This window comes from Peromyscus eremicus, chromosome 3 (genome assembly GCF_949786415.1).
Source record: "Peromyscus eremicus chromosome 3, PerEre_H2_v1, whole genome shotgun sequence".
Classification (NCBI taxonomy): domain Eukaryota; kingdom Metazoa; phylum Chordata; class Mammalia; order Rodentia; family Cricetidae; genus Peromyscus; species Peromyscus eremicus.
The window spans coordinates 73,313,639-73,334,660 of NC_081418.1; the positions used below are offsets into that span (position 1 = coordinate 73,313,639).

A 21,022-nucleotide genomic window follows, 5' to 3' on the forward strand; every position below is an offset into this window, starting at 1 on the left:
TTTTGTGCTGTTGCTTCGCTGGATAAGCCACCTCCTGGATCTCATATCATTCTTTTATGTCTTCTTTGTTCCTCCTCCATATTCCAAACTTTACCCCACAGCTGGTTTTGTACTCCTTTTCCCTCTGTTTCAGGCATCGCCCCTGTCCCATCTTCCCTCTCTTCTTTTGGGCTAAGCCTTCCCCTCCCTGCCCCTATCCATCTCTTGCCATCCCCACTTTGCGATCAAATCCAGGGCTTTTGCATGTTAGGCAAGTATTTTCCCATGGAACACCTCCCCACCAGCCCTCTGTTCATTTTTTGAGACAAGGTCTTGTTAAATTGCCCACCATTCTAACATTCAAAACCATTCTAACAGAAGAGTGCATTTAGTAAGAAATCTGAAAACATGAAAAATATACTGTTTCAAACACTAGCCTGAAATGTAGGGAGCGGTGGGAATAGCTGAGGGGAGAATGCTTGCCTAGCACATACAAGGCTCTGGGTTTGGTTCCCCAGTGCCAGAAAAAGAAATAATTCCTGAAATCTAGAGGAAAAAATAAGTTTAAAAAGAAGTAATACATACTGACACCTGATGAGTTGCCACAAAGTTGGCATGTGCCCCAGCAAAAATGTCTTTGACTTGAACACCCATGAGGTCTAAAAAATGTAAAACAGACATGTTCAGAGTTTTACCTGGAAAAAAATTAATCTATACATAACTAAGTCAAGTTTATTCATTTATTGGAAATTTACACTCTCCTAATTTTTGATTACAAATAGCCTAACAATTGAATTTTGACCACAGAAAATGCTATTTATTCACTCAATAAAGCTTTTAGTTGTCTAGGCATTTGCATAATGAATCGTGTTTGGCATGCTCAGGTGTTTGCTTCAATATATCAAAGCATGTTGTTAACACAGTTAAGTAACCAACTTAATGTCTTCTTTTGTATTGGTTAAGTCTTTAGAAATGATTACCCATTACTCCATGGGGGAAAAAAATGCAGCAGTTTAAAACAAAAGGGCTAAGAACCATAAGCATAGTTCAGTGGGATCCTGTGGAGGAAGGCTACATGGCATGTCTCCTTCAGTCCATCAGCCATGAGCTAGTGGGAGCACTCATACCTTCTGCAGAGAGCAGGCAGGTGATGTCAGAGTTCTCTGCTGGGACCTCCTGATGAGTTGGGTTGCTTGTGGGACTTGGTCCACGGCCTAAAGATACCACCTGACCAGTGGTGTCAACGTATGCCATGGTATGATAACTACAACATAAAATACGATACAATGATAATATGATATTCTGAAGAACCAGACTCTCATGATTTCAAGGAAAAACAAAACGACAGACTTATCTTCGCCACGCAGCCAACTGTCTCATTAGTGTTAGTGTTGCAGCGAACTTGGTGACGTCACTAAACGGGTGTCCTTAACTTATAGTAATATTCAAAATAGTACTAGCAATGGGGACTTACTATGGATCCCACCATGTGTCTTTTTTGTTTTTGTTTTGAAACTGACTCTTAGGTAGACCAGGCTTGCAACTATCTCATAGGATAATCTTCACTTTCTGATCCTTCTGCCTTCAACCTCTCTAGTGCTGGACTTAGAAGCATAGTTCACCACCACCACACCTGGTACCACTACCACCACATCTAGTGTATGTGGTTGTAGGAATCTCCTCTGGGACCTGGTGAGTGCTAATGAAGAGGTTAAACTCTCCCACCCTTCCAAATGAATTTAGGTTTCTGTTCTCTGAGAGGGGCAAAACAAGTGTCTCTCACAACAAAGGGCCATTTACCCACAACATCTTTGCATTCAGAGACAGGGAAAGAGCACATACAAGACCTGAGTCAGCTCCACAGTGTTTCAAGGACAAAACCTGCAGCCCCCTTCTGAGTCACATCGGACTTGCCCAAGCTTGGGCAAGTATGTCCAAAAATGGTCAGACTAAACTTCAGCCATTTAAAAGTATACTAATGTGCCAGGCGGTGGTAGCGCACGCCTTTAATCCCAGCACTCGGGAGGCAGAGGCAGGCGGATCTCTGTGAGTTCGAGGCCAGCCTGGGCTACCAAGTGAGTCCCAGGAAAGGCGCAAAGCTACACAGAGAAACCCTGTCTCGAAAAACCAAAAAAAAAAAAAAAAAAAAAAGTATACTAATGAAACTGCTGCTTGCTTAACCAACTATGTTTGAGATGACCAACTGCTCCTGAAACTCCCCTAACTTCTTCAAAGGGCCTGCATGCCTTGCTTGGTTCATGGTTGTCATTTTGTACAAGTGGCTGATCCTGCATATGCTGGCTGTTTCTGCAGAATAAACGTTCTTTGCTTTTGCATATATACTATTTGAGTCTGGGGTCTTCCTTCAGTGTTTTCTCAGACCCTTACTCTACTGGCAAGCACTCTACCAGCTGAGCTACATATCGTGTATTTCATGCATTTATAATTTTTGAAACTTAGCATACAGAATAGTAGGCCGCATCACGATGCTCCCAATCGTTTTCTTTTGTTGATCCTCTTCGCCATGTTTGCTCACAGCTCTCTGTGTCCCTCTTCCCTTACCCGTCCACCCCTGGTGCACCCTTTCTGCCTTCATGTCAAATGGACTCCTTTGTCCTCCTTTCTCAACACGTCTTTCCTCCCCTTTTTGGTTCCCTTTATAGTTTCATGACCTATCACGCCTTCACCCACATGCGTACACACAGACAAACAGTAAAAGCTAAGATATGCATGAGAGAGAACATTGTCTTTCTGAGTCTGAGTCATTTCTCTCAATATGGTAATTTCCAGATCTATTCATTTTCCTGAAAATTTCATACTCCATTTTTCTGGATAGCGAAGAAAATCCCACTGTACTTGTTTATCACATTTTCATTATCCATCATCTACCAAGAGACATCTAGGCTGACATCCCTTGCTTTTGTGAATAGTGTGCAAGTATTTGTGGTAAGGTATGGAGTCCTTTGGATGTGTACCCAAGAGTGCTACGGCTTGGTCAAACGGTAATTCTACTTTTAAGTGTTTGAGAAATCTCTGGACTAGTTTCCATGGTGACGGCCCCAGTTTACACTCCCACCAGTGCTGGATTTTTTTCCACCCTCGCCAAGACTCCTGGTGCTTTTTGCCTTGGTGACAGCCATTCTGACACCAGTGAGGTGGAGTCTCAAAGGCTACAGAAGTTAAACATGGCTAAAAATGTTTACAGGTCATTTGTGTGGCCTATTGTGAGAACTATGCACTCATTTCATGGCCCATTTATTAGCAGTTTGGGTTTGTTTCCATGTGCTAGATCGTAGCCCTCTGTCTGGAGGAGCTGACAAGGATTTTCTTCCGTTCTGTAGGCTGGCTGTTCACTCTGCCAGCAGATTCCCTTGCTTTGCATAAGCTTTCAAATGCCACACAAGTCAAGTTGTTAATTCCTGGAGCTACTTCTGTTCTATTGGAGTCCCGCTCCTCAGAAAGTTCTACCATGCCTGTGTCTTGAAGGATTTTCCTCTTGCCCCCTCTAGCACTTTCAGGGGTTCGGGTTTTAAATTAAGGTCTGTAACCCATTAGAGTTGACTTTTTTTTTCCCTTTTCTGTGTATCTGTATATGTATGGGGTCCATGCATGTAGGTATGCATGCCCACATGAGTGTGGGCAAATGTACATGTGTGTCTGGTGGGGGGAGCCCAGGCTGATGTCAGGAACCTTCCTCCATCACTTTATTCCTTATTCATTAAGGTGGGGGGTCTATTCATGAACCCAGCCAAAGACTGCTGATGTGACTAGTCTCTTGGGGATGCCTTGTCTTCACTTTCCAAGGCTGGAATTACAGGTCGACTGCCATAGCCCCGTCCCTGGCGTTTACACAGATCCTCGGGATACGATCTCTGAGCTACCTTCCAGGCTCACTTGGAATTAATTTTTGTGCAGGGCGAGAGATCGGAATCTAACTTCATTTTCATTCAGGTGGATATCACACTCCCTGGTGGTCTAGTGGTTAGGATTAGGTGCTCTCATTCAGGTGGATATCCTGAATAAATATTTTACTAGCACCATTTGTTTTCCCAATCAAGTACTAGGTAGTTGTATCTGTGTAAATTTATTTCTGAGTCCCATATTCTATTCCGTGTGTCCTAAATTCAAGCATTTTACTTTTTACTGTACTGGGTTAGATATACAAGTACTCAAAATCCCCTCATAACAAGGTTATATAAAACTCTGAATATATGCAAAGAGTCATCACGTTCTGCATGCACGAGATTAATCTACTTAAGCCGGCACACACTACCACCTTTGCTACTTAACTCTCTCCTACCCTCTACTCACAGTAAGGTGGTCTGTAGATACTAAACTTCTAATAGTTATTTGTTACATAATGATTAATAGAATTGAAAATTTTAAATAAAATGTATTTGAAAGAAGTATATTTTCAAGAAACAATGCTTTATTAAAAGTGTAGCCACATGTTTTTGGGTTTCTAAGTAGTAAACTTAATACTTTCTATTCAAACTTTTAAAAAAGGCTCAATACCTTCCACACTCTATCTTAGAAACGCGGCCACCAATTCCTTCCACGAGTTGTGGGCCTCTTCTCTCACTCCTGGGGCTGTGCTGTGGCTGCCCAGAGTTACTGCCTCCAAATGTAAACACTTGCCCATCCTGTTTAAAAATAAGGAGTCAGATTAATTTCATGTTTTGAAATATAACTATCATAAGATAAAAGCAATATGTGAAATTGGTTTGTATATTTTAAAAATTGATTTATACATTTCCATAATTTGTCCCAAAATTATTTACATTTATTTATTTACGAATTTCCAAAAATTTACCCAAAATCATTTTGTTATTCCAAAAATTATTTATAAATTTATTTACAGGATTTTCTTTAAAATTATGCACTTTGAAGATGTTAAAAATATATTACACACTTAAAATTGCTAAGAGAGGGACTGGAGAGATGGCTCAGCACTTAGGAGCATGGACTGCTTTGCAGGGGACCAGAGTTTGACTCCTACTGCCTATGGCAGACAGCTCACCAGCACCTGGACCTCTAGCTCCAGGGAATCTAAAAATCTAAATCCTCTTGCATTTGTACTCATGTGCACACACACACACACACACACACACACACACTTTTAGCTTTCTCTTGTCTACTAAGATTAATACAATTCAAACAATTGAGGTTTCCTAATTTAAGTCATGGTTTCTCAAACAAGTAATAAAAATAATAAAATAATTTGGTGAACTAGGAATGTAGCTAAGTGGTAGAGCACTTCTGTAGCATTCCTAAGGTCATTTTTATCTATTGAAGATAATAGTAGTTAATAATAATAATAAAATTTAAAAATCATTTGGTGTATAAACTCTTTTTCTGGCACCAAAAATCAACTCCAGCAACAAGGCAAGCATTATACCATTGATACTTTACCTGGTCCTGCAGAGTGCAGTTTTTAAACAAGCATTTAAATTACAGAAATCATTTTCAAGTCTGTTCCTTATGCTGATGAGAAGAATCTGGCTCACTGGAATACAGTGAACAGCCAGAAGAGGCAGAGGAAAAGTCTAACAAAACTGGCTTGTCATTGTATCAAGCAAGGAATGTAACGAAGAGTGTTCTTGTCTGTGGAGTGGATTATCGAAAATGATAAAACAAATTTTTCTGTAGACCTACGTTGACAGTGAATAATGACCTGAAAGATTAGCTGCTATATTAGCTTCTACTACAGTGCCTTGAAATAGTTCCTGATTTATACTTAGTTCAGTTTTCCACTTTAGATATTTGAACATTAAATAGTATGTTTTGATATTGAAATTCATCTTATGTCCTATTTGAACATTTGTGTTTTCAAATTTATAAATTTAAAATCCTAATTTCCGGAAGCTGGAGAGATGGCTCAGTAGTTAAGAACACTTATTGTTCCCAGTACCCACAAAGAGCCTAACAGCTGTATGTAATGACAGTTCCAGGGCATCTGCCCCCTCTTCTGGCCTCCATGAACACTGTGTGTGTGTGGTGCTCAGCCATACATGCAGACAAAACATTTGAATCCACAAAATAAATCTTTAAAACAATACATAATTGTGGTGATATTGTGTTCCCCAATATATTGTGCATCCTAATAAACTTATCTGGGGCCAGAGAACAGAACAGCCACTAGACATAGAGGCCAGAAAATGGTGGCACACATGCCTTTAATCCTAGCATTTCAGAGGCAGAGATCTGCCTGGATCTCTGTGAGTTCAAGGCCACACTGGAAACAGCCAGGCGTGGTAACAAGAGCCTTTAATCCCAGGAAGTGATGGCAGGAGCAGAAAGGTATATAAGGCATGAGGACCAGGAACTAAAGCTGTTTAAGCTTTTAGGCTTTTGAGCAGCACAGTTTAGCTGAGAGGCATCCAGTCTGAGGAAACAGGATCAGCTGAGGAATTGGCAAGGTGAGGTGGCTGTGGCTTATTCTGTTTCACTGATCATTCAATGTTCACCCCAATACCCGGCTCTGGGTTTGTTTTTATTAATAAGAACTTTTAAGATTCATGCCACACATAATTTCTAATATAGTGCTATTAGGAGGTGGAAGAGGGCCTTTGGTAGATGATTCAGTCATGAAGGTAAATCCTTCATTAATGAAATTATACTCTTTAAAAAAGAAGACTCAAGAGAGAACACCCTGACCCCTCCCACTGCGTGAGAACACAGAAACTGTCATCTAGGAATCAGAAGGTCACCCATTATTATGTGTAAGTCTGCTGGCACCTTGATCTTGGACACCCCAGCTTCTAGAGCTGTGAGAAGTATGCCTGTAAGCTCTCCAATCTATAGAGTTTTGTGACAGCAACCTGGACACACTAAGATCAAACAATACACAGCACGCATATCTTTTTCATACTTCTCTGATGTCTGGAAAGGAGAAGCACATTCTGGATTACCTGGGTAAGCACTGCAGTGTGCTCATAACCACAAGTAATATAAATCACACCCAGACTCTTCAGGGCACCAATTGAATGAGGCTTGTGGATCTGCAGTGCTGAAAGAAAGAAGAGAAGAAGATTCAGAGGCAGGTTTGTTCGTTCGAGACGCTTGTGCTGCCAAGTGAGACTCTGGTGTGGTGATATTTTATTTGTGCTGAAATCTGGTGATATTTTATCTGTGCTTTAATAAAGCTTGCCTGGAGATCAAAGGGCAAAGGGCAGCTACTTTCAGTAAACAAGAAGTCAGGCAGCACGTGCCCCTTATCCTATCATTTAGCAGGCAGGGTCTCTGTGTATTCAAGGCCATATTAGGTGTGGCCATGTGTGTGGTGACTGTGGTGACACACGCCTTTAATCCTAGTTCCAACCATAGAGACCTGGAGGTCTGTACAGACAGACAGTGACAAGGAAGTGATGTAGCTGGGCTAAGATAGCCAAAGAGAGGGCAGAACAGCAAGGCAATAAAGGTGTGGGTAAGGCAGGAAGTAGCTCGCATTTGGAAGCTGCAGAGTTGGTGAGGTAAGGTTGGCTGGTGGCTTCCCTGATCTCTCTAAGGCTTTCACCACTATATTTGGCTCTGTGTTTTTTATTTAATAAGACCATTTAGAAATTTGTCTACACTCTGGAGTCGGGGGTGGGGCATGGGGGTATCTCAGAATTTTCTTTATATTTTTATAATTTTTGTAATCTCTACATTTCTGTCTTATAACTCAACATAATTTTAAAAGTGAACATTCAGAAGTATTAGGAAGAAAAAAATTATGATTTGAGGGGGAAAATCTGCACTTTAATACTTATTTCTGGAAGCCCTTAGCCTTCTAGAACATATAACACAATTAACCTAGAGTATACCAAGCTCCCAATATGTTATCATAATTTGTATTCATTTCTGATGCACAGTAGGTGCCTGAACAGACGTGTTAGTGACACAGAGAAAAAGAGAACTTACCTTAAAAGTGTTAGATGGGATGTAAGTGCTCTCCAAAGTACTGGCACATAGTAGGAGCTGATATATATTAGCCAAACGCAAAGAGATGACCAGAGGAGAAGGGAGTTCTTGGAGAAGACTTCTTAATGACTTGTATTTTAGAGGGACAGTTTGGGGAGACTTGTTTTTTTCTTAGCACAGGAACTAGTCATTTCCCCTGATGTGATCAGCGATTCCCACATCCATAACAATGTCTGAAGCCTGACTGTCACTCACAGACATTCTGATCTAATGGGCCTGGAGCTCAACCTGGGCATCAAGAGCTTTCAAGGTAGACCAGTGGTTTACATCCCAAGCCCAGAGCTTTGTAAATATGATAGGTTGCTTGGCAAAGGGACAATAAGGAAGCCAGTAGAATTAAAAATGCTAATCAATTCACCTTATAGTAGGGAGATTAGCCTGGATGATCCAGATGGGCCCCATGTCATTCCTTTAACCGAGGAAACTCAAGGCAAAAGAGCCAGTGTCACAATAACATGATTTAAGAAAGACTCAATCTGCCACCACAGGCTTTGAAGACGCAGGGAATATCCTAAATTCATGCTAGAGCCCTATAGAAGCTGGAAAAGACAAGAAAGTGGATTCTCACCCAGAACCTTCAGGAAGCAAGGCAACCCTGCTGGCTGAGACCGAGTAACAGATTCCTGACTCTAGATACAAAGCACATTGCTTTAAGTCGCTAAAAGTTTTGTGATACTATTCCAGAAGCAATAGGAAACTGATAGAGCTTTCCAGGTAACGCTAACGAGACAGTTTGGAAACCACTGTGATGTGCCCTATGGCAGGCTAGTCTTCCAGCTGCAATGGAATATCAGTTTGTTGTAAGGACAAAACTAGTTTCTTACCTTCCATTTTTTCCCCACTGAGGGCCAGCTGCCCAACACTGTTGCTTCCCCAGCCAAATGAAGTCCCCGTGAGAGAGAGAGCAAAGCTGTGGTTGCCACCTGCAGCCACCTGAGCCAGTGGGATTCCCTCCAGGTACTTCACCTTCTGTGGGCTGGCTTGGGACTGGATATTCTTCCCCAGGCCCAGCTGACCTTGACTGTTTTTTCCCCATGAAAACACTTGGCCATCTACGAAACAAAGAACATTTAAGAATTGTACATCTATGAGATTACCAAAATAGTAAAAACTATCACACTCAATTCCACACTTTTTTTTATTGAGGTACACTTGACAAAAGAAATATATATATTTGAAATGTTGAGGTAATATTCTAATATACATATACACTCTAAAACAAATGCCAGAATTAACTGATTAATTTGCCTCACACAGGGATTTTGCCGCTGTTGTTTTCAAATTCTGCTTGCAGGGCTGGGCTGTATAGTTCTAGAGTGTGCTCAGACTAAGCAGGGTCTCGGGTTCAATGGCCAGTTCCAAGAAAATAAGCGTACAAGAGGGTGGAACAAAACAAAACCCTGCATTCTTAGTAAACGTCAAGTACATAAAGCATTATTGTTAATGATAGGAACATTACGGGACAACAGGTTTCCAGACCTTGTACATCTGACGCATGAGTTTGTGGCCTCTGAACACTCCGTTTCCCTTACCTGTACACTCCTGGCAACCGACACTCTGCTCTGTTTCTATGAGTCCAGTTTTCTTTGATTTTACAGGAAAGTGAGGTAGGTAGTATTTGTCTGTTTATGTTTGGCTTGGGTTGCTACTATAATAGCCTACAAGTTTACCCATGGTGTTGCAAATACACGATTTTCTCCTACTCTCTGTATTGTACTTAGTTCTACAAACCTTCAAAGGTAAAACAAGGATAAAGAAGGAAACGGGACTAAATTTTTCTGGTGAAAGGCAAGGCATACATGTCATCAAATTCATATTCAGGAGCCCCTTCAAAACAGTGTCCATTCTTTTCCCTTGCAAAGGCAACTGTGTTCTTACAGCTTTTCTGCCATCAAATACTTGGCGTTGTCTTTGACTTGTGTTTTCTATGTGATTCAAACTAGAAAATCCTAAGCCCCCACCTGCGGCTTCCAAATCTATGAAAAATACAACCTTTTCTCATCTCTCAATTGTTACCATTTTAGCCAAGTCCCCATGGGAAATTATAGTAGCCTCAAACTGGTGTCCCACATTCCCCCCTTGCTCCCAACAGTCTTTTCTGCCAAAGATGGCCAAAGTGAACTTTTAAACATTTAAGTCCAATTCCCAATTCAGGCCACCCTGCAGTTGCCTGCCAGGGATCCTGGCACCCCATCCCACCCCACTCCCAGCCACTTTTCTCTTTAGGACTCACCAGATAACAGGCTCCTTTCCACCCAGGACCTTCTAACCCATCCATGTGATGAGGAGACACAGGTAACCCTCCTGCATGCTTTGGCATGACCCTTCCTCACTCTGGTCACCTCTGGTCACCCCATGTAGACTGGGGTGAATCCATTCTCCAGACCAAGCCCGGTACACACATCCTATACTAGAGCCCAGCCTCACAGCCTGCTGTGTCCACATCAGAAACACAACCAACAAAACAAGTCCGCCTACCCCTGTCTTCTTGCAAAAACAATGTGAAAGATCAAGACAGCACATACACCCCCAAACCCACCAATCCTATAGAAATGCTCTTCAGTGAGAGATACCATATGGGCGCTGAGGTACAGAACCTGAAAAAGAACAGCGTAAACTTCATCGAAGAATTCAAGGAGTTAAAAAAAAAAAGAAACAGTTTGGTGAACTTAGAGAATAAACGCCTGGTCAATGTTCAGGAAAAAGCAGATATGAGACAAATGACAAAGACAATACAGAATTTGAGATCCAATTCAATAAAAACAGAGAAATAGTGAAGAGAACTCAAGCTGAATGGAGATAGAAATAAAAAAACAAACAAACAAACCTCAATAACCCATTTAGAAAACTCAGAGGAAAGGCTGACAAGTAGAATTGATCAAGTAAAAGATGGAATATCAAGACTAAAAGTAGAAGAATTAACAACACAAGCAAAGAATGTGAAACCTATTTTAAAACACAGGAAAGGAATGGGCGTGGATTGTGAGAAAGCACGAAAAGACCAAATCTTGGAACTAAGGCACAGATAAAGGAGACAGATCCCAGGTGAAGGTCACAGGCCAGAACTTCAGCGTGGTCACAGAAGGAAACAGCCCTGAACTAAGGAAAGACCTACCCAGAAACACAAGAAACACACAGAGTATCAGATAGATGAGACCATGAAAGAAATTCCTCATAGTATACAATAGTTAAAACATTAAAATATACAGAACCAAGAAAGTGTATTGAAATTTGCAAGACAGAAAAAAAAATAAAGGAAAACCCATCATAATAATGGCCGATTTCTCAATGGAAACTCGGAAAGCCAGAAGAACCTGGAGCAATGTATCCAAGTTCTAAAGGACCACAAATGACAAACTGTATGTACCCAGTGAAACTATTAGCCATATCTGAAGTAGAAAGAAAAACTTTCTGTGACACAAACATGCTAAAAGAATTCATATGTAAAAATTAGACCTGCAAAGACTACTGGGAGAAATACTTCACACTGAAGACAAGAATAAGCACAGCTAAGAGACTGTAGAAAGAAAAAAAAATGAAGGTATAATTACTAAAACACAAACTAAGACTAAGAACGCAGACAGCCAAAAAAGAGAATAAGACCACAATCAACACACACTTTTAAGAATAAATTTCAGTATTAATGGACTTGATTGTCCAATTAAAAGACAGAGGCTGGATTTAAAAAACAAAAATCTGTATTTCTGTTAGCTACAAGAAAATAATCTTAGCTTTAAGGAAAAGAACCACTCAAAAGTGAGAAGATAGAAAAAAATATTCCCAACAAACGGGACCAGGAAGCAAGCAAGCATTGCTATCTTAACATCTGACAAAATAGGCTTCAAACTGGAACTAATCAAAGAGATGGTCAAGACTCAAAACAAACAAATCAGAATTCTTCTATTCATTCTAATCAAGGGAAAAGTTAACTGATAAAACATTAGAATCCTAAATGTACAGGGACCAAACTCTAGTGCACACAACTTCATAGCAACTATAGGATCACAATTACAGACGTAGATTAACACCAACCCAATAACAGCAGATGATGTTAACACCCTACTTTCTCTAAGTATAGAGAGGTATAGAGGCTATATGGAGAAAAAAATACACAAAGAAACATCAGAATTTCATGGCATCATACTTCAAATGAACCTAACAGATATCTTCAGAATATTCATCCCAACACAAAAGAATATACATTCCACCCAGTAGCCCATGGAAACTCCTATAAGACAGATCATGTACTGGGACACAAAAAATTAGTTTGAAAAGTGTCATGACAGAACTTAACACTTAGTGTGCTCATTAAGAGAAAGAATGAGCGAGGATGGAGGCTAATGTGTGTAATGCCCCACTCTATGCTGTAAACAGCCCTCAAGACACACTATGTACATTCTCTCATTGAATTTTCTTTTTTGGTTTTTTGAGACAAGGTTTCTCTGTGTATTTTGCGCCTTTCCTGGAACTTGCTTTGGAGACCAGGCTGGCCTGGAGGAACTCACAGAGATCCGCCTGGCTCTGTCTCCCGAGTGCTGGGATTAAAGGCGTGCGCCACCACCACCCAGCTCATTGAATTTTCTTACACAGCTTGTAAGTCAAGCATCAATATTCCTACAGATGAGAAAGAGTTGAGGCTCAGCAGTTAAAGAAGCAGTCGCAATGATAAGACATCGCCTAAAGAACGTGAAAATACTATATGTCACTTCAAGGGAATCAGCGTACTCTAACTGAAAATATGTCACTGTCACCGTGGTGACAGAATTATTTTTAAGCAAGGCAACTGAGAATCAGCAGGTGTGAGAAGAACCCCCTCCTTCCCTTCCTCTCGCTTGTACAAGACAAGATACAGTATTTTCTGTGAAAAATTACAGGGAGAAGAGGGCAACTTTCAGCCCTGAATTAAAGAGTTGGCTCTGAGAAAAATTTGCACAAACCAATCTTATTAAAACCCCCTTTATCTTCAGTTATTTTCCTCAGGCAAATTTTAACCATTTCCCTGCCACTTACCATCCACTGAAGCCCAAATCTCTTTCCTTTGTGAAAGTGTTATGCAAGTCCCCGGTTTTAAGTATTTCTTTTAGCCTCATTTCTTTTCCGTGAATTCTCCCACACCAAAATATTAGTAATAACTGGGTGCCTTTTTCTCTGTTAGTCATCTGTTCCCTTAATTTGAAGCCACCAGACACCGCACAAAGCAGGTTTTCCCCTCAATATACTCCATCAAGAAATCTGAGCTGAGGATGAGGATGACGAAGTATGAGAAAGATCAGTAAGAAAACATACGGTTCTGAGTCATCTCAACTTTTCTTTTATCTACAGTTTTAGTTGGCTGATGTGGACAAGACATTCAGCATAAAGGCAGTGCTGAAGTTGGCTGTTACTGTGAAAAAGAGTTCCCTTACTGCTGTGGGATGGTCTGTATGTCAAGTGTGTTGCTGATTGGTCAGTAAATAAATCACTGATTGGCCATTGGCTAGGCAGGAAGTATAGGCGGGACAAGGAAAAGAATTCTGGGAAGTGGAAGGCTGAGAGAGAGACACTGCCAGCCGCCATCAGGACAAGGAAGATGTAAAGTACCGGTAAGCCACAAGCCATGTGGCAAAGTAAAGATTAATAGAAATGGGCTAAATATAAGAGTAAGAGCTAGACAATAACAGGCCTGAGCTAATGGCCAAGCAGTTTAAATAATATAAGAGTTTGTGTGTTTATTTTATAAATGGGCTCTGGGACTGGCGGGACTTGGTGGCGGGAGCTGGAGAAAAATTCTCCAGCTACAAATGTCGCCCAACGTGGGGCCCGAACCCACGACCCTGAGATTAAGAGTCTCATGCTCTAAATTCTCCAGCTACAAATGGCGTCCAACGTGGTGGCAAGAGTTTCCACCTAAAAACTTAGAAAAAAGATTCTAAAACGGACCTAAAAACAGCTTCCTAATTGTCTCTCTCAAATAAGCGGCAGCTGCCGGTTTGAGCTACTGGCGGGTTCCTAGTGTGCGCTCTCGACCTGCAGTATGGTGGGAATGAGGCCTCTGCAAGTAACACATTAAGCTATGTGGTGGATTTAGCCTTTGCTAGTACAAAACAAAAAAAAAGAAGTTTCTGGGCTACACGCTGCTTGGATAAAAGCATAGACCCACGATAGCTCCCAGAGCTGGCGGTAAAGGTAGCCATGTTGGGAAGCTGAGGTGGGCGGAGCCAGCAGCCACAGCTGCTGCAGTTTAAGGCAAGAGATTCACAATAAGACAGATTCAGATGTAATAGTTTACAATGTATGTAAAAGATACGTAGGCTTGAAAGAGACAAAAAAAAGTGATATATAGAGTTATAGGAACAAATACATAGTTTTAAAAAATAAAGTCATTAAAGAGACAGTAAAGGTAGTATAAAAAATAAGCCACGTAAAAATGGATATTACACAGAGAATCTGGATTGTGTTGTCTTTGGGATTTTTAACTGCAGAAAAACATTTGATGGTAAAAGCTGTTGAGTTATGCCAAAATGTATATTTTAAAGGTACCTTGACTTCAAAATTTGGATATAAGGATATGTTACTTTGGAAAGGAGTCTCTGCTTTTGTTTCCACAGAAAGCCAGAGACTATGGATTTGTTCCAGATTAAGATACATCAGGTTTGACCAGCCCAGACCCCCTGAAAGTTCTCCAGTGACACCATGGCCCAGATGATTCAACATCCAGAATGGTTTCAAGGCAACTGGCTCAGACGATACAGCCTCATGGACTACTCCATGATCCTAAAATTTTCTTCGTGTCCCCATAAGATACAGCGCCCCCCTCCAGCAGGAAGTAGTAAGAGAAGCTACGCCCAAATTCCCAAATATACCAAGCTGGCTTTAGAGATGGAATTGGCTCACTCCCCCTCTAAACCCAGACATATTGCTCAAAAAAAAAAAAAATGGTTAAGAGATTCTTGTGTCCCAAATCAAAAGAGCCCTCTGGTGTGGGACAGAGAAAAAACAATATTTTTATTTAAATCAGGTTGATTATAAATACAATCTCTTTCTAAAACAAAAAGGGGGATAGTTTAGATATGATAGGATGAAAGGGTAGATTAATGAACCTACTTTGAAAGAGTAACAACTTGTTTAAAATGTTTTACATTGCTATAGATTTTAGTTTATTGATACAAATTTAAACTTAATTTTGTTATACTGTATATATATTTCTATTCTTGTTTGAGGTATTATGTTTATGTAACTCATTTAAAATTGTAATGGATAATTAAAAAATAGATTAATAGTTAGTCATCTATGATAATATTTGTAGCCATGTTAGTTAAGTCTTCTAGGTATACATAGATATATTTCAGATAGATAGGTAGTCTTCAAACACTTCAAAGACCTACAGAATATGGCATTTAAAATGTTTTAAAAGTTTAGACTTTCTGGACATTGAGACATGTCTGGTCCTGACAGCACCGATTTACTTCAGAGAGGAGGATGGGCATCGAAGACACTCCATACGGAGTTTATCTTCACCTTGACAAAAATAGCCATTTGGGCAAGAAACTGTTCTTGCCTGGACTGCTTGATCAACTGGACATGCAGGACCCATAGAAAGGTGACCACTGAACTTTGCTTGACAAAATGGTCCTTCAGGTTCCTGCTTTACAGAGAAAACTGCCAGACATTCTACAGGACACAGAGAAAAGTGAATAAGAGACTCTAGGCCTGTGGGCTGAAGACAGATGCCTCAACTTTACAAGAAAACTTTGGATGACTGTCCAGGCTCAGCTGTCTCTGTCTACCCTACAAGACTCCTAAAAGTTGCTTATATCCTTCTCCCATTTCTCAGGCAGTGTTATATCCTTCTGAGGTCTTTGATGTGGTTAAAGACTAGATACTTACAATTTTCCTTAGTTATAATAAAAGATAAGTTAGATATAAAACCTTAAACTCACATATATAAGATAGATAGGATCTCTTCTTTAATATTGTATCTGTAATTCTTGCTTGATAATTGTTTTGTTATATGTAATTTTACTATGTTAAAGTTAAAACCTTCCTTTTTAAGAAAAGAAAAGGGGAAGTGCTGTGGGATGGTCTGTATGTCAAGTGTGTTGCTGATTGGTCAGTAAATAAATCACTGATTGGCCATTGGCTAGGCAGGAAGTATAGGCGGGACAAGGAAAAGAATTCTGGGAAGTGGAAGGCTGAGAGAGAGACACTGCCAGCCGCCATCAGGACAAGGAAGATGTAAAGTACCGGTAAGCCACAAGCCATGTGGCAAAGTAAAGATTAATAGAAATGGGCTAAATATAAGAGTAAGAGCTAGACAATAACAGGCCTGAGCTAATGGCCAAGCAGTTTAAATAATATAAGAGTTTGTGTGTTTATTTTATAAATGGGCTCTGGGACTGGCGGGACTTGGTGGCGGGAGCTGGAGAAAAATTCTCCAGCTACACTTACTGTGGTGAGATGCCAGCTGTTTTGAAAAAGAACTAAGACATTTGAAAAAAAAAAAAAAAAAAGAACACCATATCTGATGAAACCTACAGTTAAAAAGTTCTAAATGCAGCTGGGTGTGGTGGTACAAGCCTTTAATCCCAGCACATCGAAGGAGGAATAGGCAGGAGGATCTTTGTGAGTTCAAGGCCAGCATAGTCTATAGAGCAAGTTCCAGGACAGCCAGAGCTACACAGAGAATCCCGGTCTTGAAAACAAACAAACAGACAAACAAAGAAACAAAAACAGTCATAAATGCATTAAAATGAAACCTGGTGGATTAAAAATCCATGGTTATCATTTATATTTAAAAGTATTTCCTAGTGGCATTCAGAAGTCTCCAAGGTATTCTTACCCTCTGATAATGCCAAGGAGTGGTAGTGTCCACAGGAAACTTGGATTATTTTTATGCCAGCCAGAGCTTTTATTTTCCTATAATTAAAAAAAACACAAAAGTCTGTTAAACCTTGTTTACGATGAATTATCAAAGAAATTACAGACATTTGAAAGTATTCTAGATAATACACCAGAGCTCAAGGAACAACTTTATTTTCTTATGCTTCTGTAATGCCATTCTCTCAAAGTGTCAAACTGTTTTTTCCTTCTTTCTTATTATGATTTTAGCTACTTAGAGAAATGGTCTCACTCCCAGCCTCCAGCAGCTCCAGACCATCTCTGTTCTCTTGTGAAGACGGAGTAGCATTGGGTTCTTGCACTTATTCTGCACCTCCCATATCTCTTCATCAGGCCATACAGAAGCTTCTGTCCCACACTGACCCTGCTAATGCCACTCTCATGGCTGTAGTTTCCCTGGACAGTGTAGGGTACAGCAGCAATCTCACACATCCAACCATGTGCGTCACTAAGCGACAAGGCATCTGACTCCCTAAGGAGGACCAGCTGTGCACTCCTTCCTAATCGAAGCATCAGTTGTTTTGTTTTGGGGTGTGTGTGTGTGTGTGTGTGTGTGTGTGTGTGTGTGTGTGTGTGTGTATTTGTTTGGGGGATTTAGGACCTTTAAGGGGAGGACGGTAAGAAAGGGTCTCACATAGATTTAGCTGGTCTCTGACTCCCTATGCAACTGAGGATGACCTTGAACTCCTGTCTCTAGCTCAGTAAAGGCCTATGTAGTTTAGAGCTTCAGTGGAAGAGAACAGCTTGTCCCACTAGGCTTTCTCATCACAATTTCATTCATTGAATATTTGGGAAATACATAGAGTGTGGTTAATGTGAGAGGTACTGCTTTCGTCAGATACAAGATAATAAAGTGAGGTTTCTTTCTGAATCCTTGGTATCTCGATGGTTTATACTTAAAATAGTTGGTTTTGGTTTTTATTTATTGTAGGAGTCCAAGTGTATCTGCATATGTATATTACAATAAATAAAATTAGGACTCAAGAATCATATATCATTTCATTCTTACTTTCTCCTTCAAGGGCTCTAATTAATCAACTGGTTCTTCAAATGATTTCCTGACCACTTCTCTCACCACATTTTAACCCTTGAGGCTAGGGATACCTTTGTCATAGTCATCTTTGTGTCCTGGTATTTGAGTACCTAGCACTCAAAATCATTGGAACAGGGAGTGAATTAAAATACTCACATAGGCGTTAAATTTATTTTCTTAAATTCTCCGATCCCCAGCTGCCCTTCAGAACCTGCTCCCCATGCAAAGACCCTTCCTTTGTGGCAAATAGCCATGGAGTGCTCCTTCCCACAGCTCACGAGGTCAACGTGCAGAGAATCCAGTGCCTGAATTGGTTCTTTGGAAACAAAAACAAACAGAAAACCCCCAAAAGATTATAAGCTTCTAAGAGTTTAAGACAGCAATTGCCTTCAAAAAAGAAGAGTCTTTGTCTCCTTCAACGTCTGTTAAACCAAAGTCTAAAGTCCTTACAAACATCGGGAGGAAGCAATCCAATATGTTCACACCACATGTTTGGAAACCCAGCTGTGTTATACTGACCACCTGGACACACCTTGGCTGGCAAGGCTTGGTCACTTTGAGTTCCTGAGTAAGCAAACTGAAACTCAGCTGAAAAGGATAGTCATAGCCCAGGGAAACGAAACTGAAGCGTGCCCTGCTAACCCCAACACAGAGAACAGAAGCTGCCCACTAACTTTTACCAGGCTCTGAGCACTTTAATCAGGAGCATTATTATGTCTTTCTCCCTTAAGCTCTGTACAAACTTCTGGCTGGAATCTGCTCACACCCCTCAGTGCAGCCCGAGCCCTTACACTCCAGTGCTGGTCTCTTCATGAATGACAAAATGCTCCGATTAATGCTTTAGGTTATTGATGTACACAGGTTATCTTTTTCTTTCTTTCTGCTTCTTTTGTGCTCTGTTCTGTTTTTGCAGTACTAGGCTTTGACCCCAGGGTCTCATTCATGTCTGGCAAGCGCTCTATCACTATTTCTTGATGGTTCCACACAGTTTATTACCCAGTAAAGTCCCAACCACCTTTCTTTTGATAAATAGAACACAAGTTCCTGAATCTAAGCACCTCTTTGAGTTTCATTTACTTTTTATGAATTCCTATGCACACACATTACTCTCTAGGTAAAAGATTACTAGGATTGCATGCTGTTTTATTGCCTGTTAATTTCTTTTTCCTGTTAAATTTGCAGTTTTCAGGAACTGCATCTAAAAGGACAGAGGACTAGTTTTCATTTTCCACCCAGTTCTTCAAATTACTATAACCACATAATCAAACATGGTCAAGGCCTGGCATTATAGTATAGCCTAATGGTAGAGTCATTGCCTAACATGTAAAATGACAAAAACCGAACAAAAAGACAAACTAGAGTTTTAGTTAGATCCATACTTACAAGAATATGAATCAGTATCATATATAAAAACCCCTAATAGATTAAGATGTTTTAGTAAAAGCACAACTTATTTAAATACAAACTCAATACTTTACAATGACATGATTCTATAAGGATCAAATACATACACAGAAAATAAGACAGGCTATTAGAACTGCCTCTTGGTGTGATTACAGGTGGCCTCTTTTGAAAAGTATTGTATTATTTTTATTTATTTGTATGTGTGTGTGCGTCACTGTGTGCATATGTGTGTGTGTGCTGGTGCCCACGGAGGCATCAGATCCCCTGGAACTGGAATTACAAGGTGATTGTAAACTGCCACAAAGGTGCTAGGAACCAAACTCTTCACTGTTGAGCCATCTCTCCAGGTCCCACAGGTGGTTTCTTTTCTAGGTTCTTATAACAGCCTTAATGCCCAAAGGTACTTTGTTTAAAAGTATACTTTTATACTTTTGTTTAAAATTAGGAGAAAAGATGCCCCAGGGGATTGCTAAACTAGTTAGAGGTGCGCAACCCACTTGGTTTGGAAGACAGACCACCCCCCACCCCCCACCCCCCACCCCCCGCAAAGTCTGGAAAGTCAGGGGGGAGGGACCTTATTTCTGTCTAGAGGAACGCAGTTCTGATTAGCTCTCAGTTTCTCAAGGAAGAGGAATTGGAAACCGAAACAAAAAGCAAACAGACTCTAGAGCTCTAGGAAACGAAACCACTGACTTGAGCATCTCAAAGCAGAGTAACCAGCTTTGAAGTATCCCTGGTCCAGCGACTGAGGCGCGCACATCCCGTCCCCAGGCACCCGCTCCTGGGCTGGGTACTCACCTGGCCGTTCAGTACTCTGCTCTCTCTTCTGGCCCAGCTGGCCCAAGCTGTTGTCCCCACAGGAGTACACCCGGTGGTTGCTGAACAGTAGCAGGGAGTGGCGCTCTCCACTGGATGCCTGCAAGAGCTTACTGCCATCTCCCGCCTCCAGGCGCTGAGGCTGCGGGGCGTCTGCAGCCCAGCAGAAGTACATCTCTGCACAGCCAGCCCAGCCACCAGCGACTCTGCCGTGTCACCTGGGCCAAATGGGCTCCCTAAAGCTAGTGACCCAGCTCCCTAACTCCTCCCAGGAACGCTGCCTTGTCTCTGACGTCACGATGTTTCTTTCGTGTGAGTGTCCTGTCTGGTGCCACTAACAGCTTTCCCACCGGGCTTCCCCCTGCCGGTCATCTTTTTTTTTTTTTTTTTTTTTTTTTTTTTTTAATTAAGAAAAATTTTCCATTCATTTTAGACACCAATCAAAGATCTCCCTCTTCCCTCCTCCCCCCCTCTCCCTTCCAACCCACCCTCCACTCCTCCCCACAAGAAGGCAAGGCCTCCCATGGGGAGGCACTTCCAGTAGAGGCAAGTCCAAGGCCCTCCCCCTGCTTCAAGACTGTGCAAGGTGTCCCATCATAGGTAGAGGTCTCCACAAAGCCCGCTCATGCACCAGGGATGGATTCTGATCCTACCGCCAGGGGGCCCTCCAAGCAGATCAGGCTACACAATTGTCTCACCATGCAGAGGGCCTAGTCTAGTCAGTCCCATGCAGGCTCCACAGTCCTTGATTCAACTTTCATGAGTTCCCACTAGTTTGGTTTGGTTGTCTCTGCAAGTTTCCCCATCACCTTAAAACATGGCTGCTTGAGTTTCAAGGGCTTGAGTAGCAGTGAAGACAGGGAAGAAGAAAGTATCTCCACCGTAACTAAGCCACTTGTGAGTCCTGCTACTCTGGGCAAATTGCTAGGTTTGTGACATGTTTATTAAGTG

General features: G+C 41.2%; 1 protein-coding gene across 1 annotated transcript in view; it reads right to left on the reverse strand.

Moving 5' to 3' along the window:
- The window catches only part of LOC131906999 (E3 ISG15--protein ligase Herc6-like), a 56,797-nt gene extending 36,461 nt beyond the window's left edge, over positions 1–20,336 (reverse strand). The window contains exons 1-8 of the mRNA XM_059257893.1: positions 20,054–20,336; positions 18,008–18,167; positions 16,760–16,836; positions 8,766–8,993; positions 6,891–6,988; positions 4,495–4,622; positions 1,107–1,243; positions 565–638 (exon numbers count right to left, since the gene is read on the reverse strand). Of these exons, the coding sequence (XP_059113876.1) occupies positions 565–638; positions 1,107–1,243; positions 4,495–4,622; positions 6,891–6,988; positions 8,766–8,993; positions 16,760–16,836; positions 18,008–18,167; positions 20,054–20,246 (1,095 nt within the window). The 5' untranslated portion in view covers positions 20,247–20,336. The remainder of the gene's footprint in view (positions 1–564; positions 639–1,106; positions 1,244–4,494; positions 4,623–6,890; positions 6,989–8,765; positions 8,994–16,759; positions 16,837–18,007; positions 18,168–20,053) is intronic.
- Between the last annotated feature and the right edge of the window lie 686 nt (positions 20,337–21,022).